Source organism: Carya illinoinensis, chromosome 3 (assembly GCF_018687715.1).
Source record: "Carya illinoinensis cultivar Pawnee chromosome 3, C.illinoinensisPawnee_v1, whole genome shotgun sequence".
NCBI classification, from domain to species: domain Eukaryota; kingdom Viridiplantae; phylum Streptophyta; class Magnoliopsida; order Fagales; family Juglandaceae; genus Carya; species Carya illinoinensis.
In genome coordinates this window covers 41,444,965-41,451,275 of record NC_056754.1, presented here as the reverse complement: position 1 = coordinate 41,451,275, position 6,311 = coordinate 41,444,965, and the positions used below count along the sequence as shown (strand labels likewise).

The following is a 6,311-nucleotide window of genomic DNA, read 5'->3' as shown; positions in this document are numbered from 1 at the left end:
TCTAGATACCATATTCTTTTTGATAAGTTGATATCTTTTATTTCAGATTATTAACTTTGGTATATTTGCATGATCTTTAGTATTTTTTGAATTAAAAAGAGTTTTGTCACTATAAGATAAATGAGTTTTTACAATTAAAATTTTACAACGAAAAGGACTCTAGATCTTTCCAATAAAAACATTAATGTTAGGATGTAAATATCCTGTATAGCAAAAGTGAAACCTAATGTTAGGACGTACTTTCAAGACGTGGGATCTTGCAGACTGTGAAATATGGTAAACAATCAAAGTGGATTGGTTCATTGTGAAGATCATTTGATTCTGTTATTCCTAGTATATTTGTATTATAGTTCATGGACCTAGCATCCCTTATCCATGATAAGACTGGAAGCATTTAATCCTCTTCTTGTTATTGGTTTGACTGCTACTTGTACTAGTCCTATATATATGAAATTATATTTCTTTTCTCTATGTTTCTTTTTTTTTTGAATTGGAATTTACATTCATTAAACTGACATTACAAAGCTAGGCAAGTCCAATACAACAGCTGGGAGGACCTCAGTTGGTACCTCCTCCATCCACACACACTCGGTACTTAAGGAGAGAGCTAACTTCGCAGTTGCATGTGCTGCTCTGTTGCCATCTCTTCCCACAAAAGTCACAGACCACCCTAGCTGGGCGTGCACCACAGCTTTGATGTCCTCTATCACCTGTCCATCCCATGAGGAGTTGTATGAACTGGAATTGATTGCTTCCACTACCACTTTTGCATCACCTTCCAACGGCACCTGTTTGATTCCTAGTTCACTGCACAGAAGAGTTGCATGAAGCATGGCCAGACTCTCAGCTGCACTAGCACTCTTAGTTACCTGTCTGGGGACAGCAACTACCACATGGACCTCTCCTCTGAAGTCCCTCACTACAACACCAATTCCCACCTTTCCTCTCTTGGAATCCACGGCTGCATTCACATTTACCTTCAGATAGCCAGGACTTGGGGGTTTCCACACTGTTCTTATCATCTTTGTAGGACTTGTTTGATTCTCTCTTTGCTTTTCTTGAGCCAATAAGACTGCCTCTACTTCTTGCATTGCCTGCTGGATCAGAACACAAGGCCCCTTGAATTTTCCTTCAAAAACCATGTCATTTCTTCTCCTCCACAAGCTGTACAACACCTCAGCTACTATGTGGAGCTTTCCTTCCTCTAACTTAGACTGTAAATCTGACCACAGTGTCGTGAAATCAGCATAGTTTCTTCCCTACTTTCTGACTGGACTGCAATCCTCACCCCATACATCTACTGAAGCAGGACAATCCCAAAGCACATGTATGTCTGTTTCTTCTTCTCTGTTGCACACAGGACATGTTGAGTTATCAATAATCCTTCTCTTGAAAAGAATGCTCCTTGTGGGTAATATTCCATTGAGAGTTTTCCACAGGAACTGTTTTACCTTACCTGAGTTTATTAATCTCCACACCCTCCTCCACAGCCTTTCATTTTGATCTCCACTGGATGTTTCTCCTGTCTTTTGATTCTTGGTCTCCAAATCTGCATAATAAGCACTCTTTACTGAAAATACCCCTTTCTCTGACAGTCCCCAAATTACTTTGTCACCCATCCCTTTTACACTAATAGGGATACTACAGATACTCTTGGCTTCCTCTTGACTGAATATTGCTTGCACCAGTCCTTGTTTCCAGGTTTTGCTTTCATCATCAATAAGCTCACTAACAGTTGCATTACTGTCCAATATCTTGTTAGGTGATTGAATCCGAAATGTAGAAGGTATAGGCACCAATTTGTCTTTCCACACTTTAATGCTCCTTCCGTTGCCAACTCTCCACACTAGCCCAGTCTTTACCAGATCCATCACTGACATTAGGCTCCTCCAGATTTGAGATGGACAGTAGCCTACTTGTGCCTCCATCAGGTTGCCTGACTTGAAATATTTTTCTTTGAATACTTGAGCCACCAGTGAAGCAGGTTCTTGTAAAATTCTCCACCTTTGCTTGGCTAAGAGAGCTCTATTGAAACAGTTAAGGTCTCGAAATCCTAGTCCCCCCTTACCCTTTACTGCTCCAAGTTTGTTCCAACTTTTCCAATGAATGCCCTTACCTTTCTTTCTGTGTTTCCACCAGAATTTGGCAATCATAGATTCAATTTCTTTGAGAAGCATACTTGGTATCTTGAATACACTCATTGTGTATGTTGGTATGGCTTGCAAGACACTTTTGATCATGACTTCCTTCCCTGCAGAAGACAGAAAGGAGTTCTTCCAGCTATTAATCCTTTTCCATATCTTTTCTTTTAGGCCTCTGAATGTGTTATACTTGGATTTTCCTACTGTGATGGGCAATCCTAGATACTTGTTGTAATTATCACACACTACACCTTCAGCATGTTGGACAATGTATTCTTTTGCCTCAGTACTAGTGTTTGAGTTGAAAAGAATGGAAGTTTTCTGTCTGTTCAAGGTCTGTCCAGATGCTTCCTCATAGACTTTTAGCAAGTGGACTAAGACTGTCCATTCCTCTATCTTAGACCTACAGAACATCACACATTCATCAGCAAACAAAAGGTGATTGATTCTTTTGCCCCCTGGTGACAGCTACTCCTTTAATGTGACCTCTTGCTTCAGCTTCCTTCAAAAGGGTACTCAATCCTTCTGCACATAGAAGGAAAAGGTAAGGGGAAAGAGGGTTCCCTTGCCTTAAGCCTCTTGTAGGCCAAATGATGTCTCCAGGGGTCCCATTCACTACTACTGAGTAGGAAACAAATTTTACACATGCCATAACCAGCTTCCTCCACTTGTCACTGAAACCTAACTTAGATAGCATTGTTTGTAGAAAACCCCACTCCACTCTATCATATGCCTTTGACATATCCAACTTGATAGCCATTTTGCCTTCTTTTCCTTTTTGCCTAGCTTGCATAGTATGCAGGAGCTCGTAAGCAACCATTATGTTATCAGTGATTAGTCTGCCTGGTAGGAATGCACTTTGATTCCAAGATATGACATCTTGCAGCACTGGTTTCAACCTATTTGCCTAAACTTTCGAAATTAGTTTGTACCACACATTGCAGAGACTGATAGGCCTGTATTCATTTACTGATCTAGGGGCACTTGTCTTGGGAATTAGAGCTATGAGAGTATGATTCAGTTCTGTTGGCATCTCACCAGTTCTGAAGAAGTCTAGTACTGCCTGCACCACATCAGAGCCAACTATATCCCAATGATCTTGGAAAAAACCTGCACTGAACCCATCTGGCCCTGGTGATTTGAATGGAGACATTTGTTTAAGAGCAGCCACAACCTCTTCTGATGTAAATTCTCTATCCATTTGTTCCCTCTTGTACCAAGAGATCCTGTGTCTTACACCATTCAGGCACATCTTTATGGCCCTTTCAGTTGGGTTAGTAGATTGGTACACTTGGTTGAAGTGAAGCCTGAACCCGGTTGCCACCTCTTCCTTTGAGCACTCTCCTATCTCCATCCTCGATCTGTTTTATAGAATTCTTTTTCCTTCTTTGGTTGACACATGCATGATAGAACTTAGTATTTCTATCCCCTTGTGTCAGCCAATGGACTTTGGCACTTTGTTTCCACCTTGCATCTTCCTCACCTAGCAAAAAGCCAACCTCGGATTGTAGTCTCTTGAGGTCATTCATATTATCCGCTCTCTCTTCCTCTTGCAACTGTTTGATTTCATTTGTTTTCTATTTTATAGCTGCTAGTCTGTTCCTTCTCAGATCCTTGCTTCACTTTTAAAGCTTCCTGCTACACATCTCTAGTTTTTTTTGCAGCCTGTTGGTTTGCCTTAGTTGGTGAACTTCTCTTTGCCAAGCCTCAGCTACTGTGTCTTTGCAGCCATCCTCTTTAGTCCAGTTCATCTTATATTTAAAATGGTAATGAAAATGAGTCCCCTGCCCCCTTCCATTGGTACCCTCAAGTAGAATTGGTCTATGATCTGAACATAATGCCACCATTGTACTGACTCTAGCATCTGGAAAGATTTCCATCCATCTTTTGTTTGCCAAACCTCGATCTAGTCTCTCTTTAGTGAAGGTTTCACTCTCATGTCTGTTACACCATGTATACTTGGCCCCCCTCCACCCTAGATCAAACAAACTGCAATTCTCAACCACCTCTCTAAATAACCTCATTTGATTTTCTGCTCTAACTCTTCCTCCTACCTTTTCATCATGGGACAAAATCTCATTAAAGTCATCTATTACTCCCCACCCCATATTCCTAGGATTAAAGGACTGCAATAGTTGCCATGCTTCCTTCCTTCTATTTGTTTTGGGGTGCCCATAGAAACATGTCAATAGCCAGTTTAAGTTGTCCTCTTCACTCCTCATTAACACATTAATGTGTCTTTGAGAATAATTAACTAACTCCACCTGCACTTCTTGCTTCCACATAAGCATCAACCCACCACTCCTTCCTACTGCATCTACTGCTACACAACATTCATACTGAGCCTTCCTAGCTACCTTAGTGGCTCTAGCTTGAGACAGTTTGGTTTCCATCAGAAAAACCAAATCGGGAGCTTTTTCCTTTATTTGAAAATAAAGGCTACGAACTGTTCGGGGGTTCCCAAGCCCCCAACAGTTCCAGCTTAGTATTTTCATGGCATTCGGTGGGGCTAGTCACTAGCCACCACCGATTCAGTAGTGATAATACCATTGCTTCTGAGACCAGGATTCTTACCTCTTCTATTTTTCAATGGTGCAGCATGGATCACCTCCTTAGTCTTTGCTGGCCTTTTAATTCCCGGTCGCAAGCCTCCTTCCATATAAGTTGACCCTTGTCCTCTTGCTTGATGTTTCTATCTACGACTCCCTTGGTTTGGACTTATGACTCCTTCTACTTGATCACTTACTATAAGCTGGCTGTTGAGACCAGTTGATTCCCGCGCAGGCCTTTCCCCTTCGCCATATATCCCTGAATGTGACTGGTTAATGGGCCTGTTGTTTTTGTTGGGCTTTTCCAAGGCCTCTTCTATCAAGCCTGTTACGGTCAAGGCCCTTGTTCTTTCAAGTGTTTCTCGCCCAGCTTGTACTTCATCCTCCTGCATGCTTCCTACACTGTGTAGGTTCTCACCTACTCTTTGAGTTGCCCCATACCGAGTCCCATCATCCTCGACCCCTGCAGCAAGTTTGCCTCCATTTCCTACCAAATTCCTTTGCCGTGCATCCACAGACGCCATCCTTCCTCTGGGGCCATAGTTCTCACTACTGTCAACTCCCTCTGTGTTTTGCTTCTGGCCAAAATCCTCTGTTTGTCTCCTGCTTGCAGTACTTCCGATAGACCCCTCTGTTTTGCCACGTCCAGCTTCCTTTGTAGGATCCTGCCTTCCATCCTCCCTTCCATTTGAGTTACCATTTGAGGGAATAAAAGCTAGTTGTTGTCTGTAACTATCCTCTACTCGTAGCCATGAACCAAACTGGGAGATGGAATCTTGGTTGCCTCCCCCTACCTTCATGCAGCCACTTTCATTGTGTAATATGCACCCGCAACTAAGGCAAATTTTAGGAAGCTTTTCGTACTTGAAATTAAGCCACACCTTTTTTTCATTCGCCATTATGGTTCTCCCCTTGGCTATGGGTTTCTGTAGATTCATTTCGACCTTCACCCTTAGGCATTTGCCCCATCCTACTCCATCCTCATCTGCATCTACATCTAATACATTCCCTACCGATTCTCCTATTCTTCTTCCCCATTCTTCCGTCATGAATCCTAATGGTAAGTTATGTATTTGTAGCCAGAACGCTTCTTTATCTGCATACATCTTCCTTGGTTGTAAGTTCCCATCGTAGGGCATAATAAAAAATAATACGTTCGCAAAGAGCCACGGTTTTCCAACCAGAATCCTCTGTCTATCAGCGTGGTTGGCTAACATAATAACAAAGACGTTTTTCTATACCTCTTGGAACACAACACGTTTACTTATTCTCCAAATTTTTCCCATTGCACTTGCTATAACTTCCTTTCCCACCGCTCGGTCTGAGCATATATTTCCAATAAGACTTCTCTCTCCCTTGCGATGTATTTTATCTTCACATCCCTGAGGGAACTCAATGACTTCTTCTTCTTCCTCTGTAAGCCTCAGGTTACTCCACCGATCTTCTATTTCTTCCATCGTGCTTTACTATGGACTCTCCCCAACGAGGACTGGAACTCTCCTTAGAGAGAGACTTGCAAATCTAATACCCTTTCTAAATAAGTGAGATTTGGTTTCTATCTTTTCTCTATTTTCTTAATCATGGCTTCTCTAGAGAAAAGACGACATTTTTCATGTTCCTT

The 6,311-nt window shown here is 42.0% G+C and overlaps 1 protein-coding gene across 1 annotated transcript; it reads right to left on the bottom strand.

Annotated features, from left to right (window-relative positions):
- Nucleotides 1–506: 506 nt before the first annotated feature.
- LOC122304797 lies at nt 507–1,142 on the bottom strand. The gene has a single exon (XM_043117062.1). It carries the CDS (start codon nt 1,140–1,142, stop codon nt 507–509), a length of 636 nt encoding a protein of 211 aa, XP_042972996.1.
- Nucleotides 1,143–6,311: the final 5,169 nt, after the last annotated feature.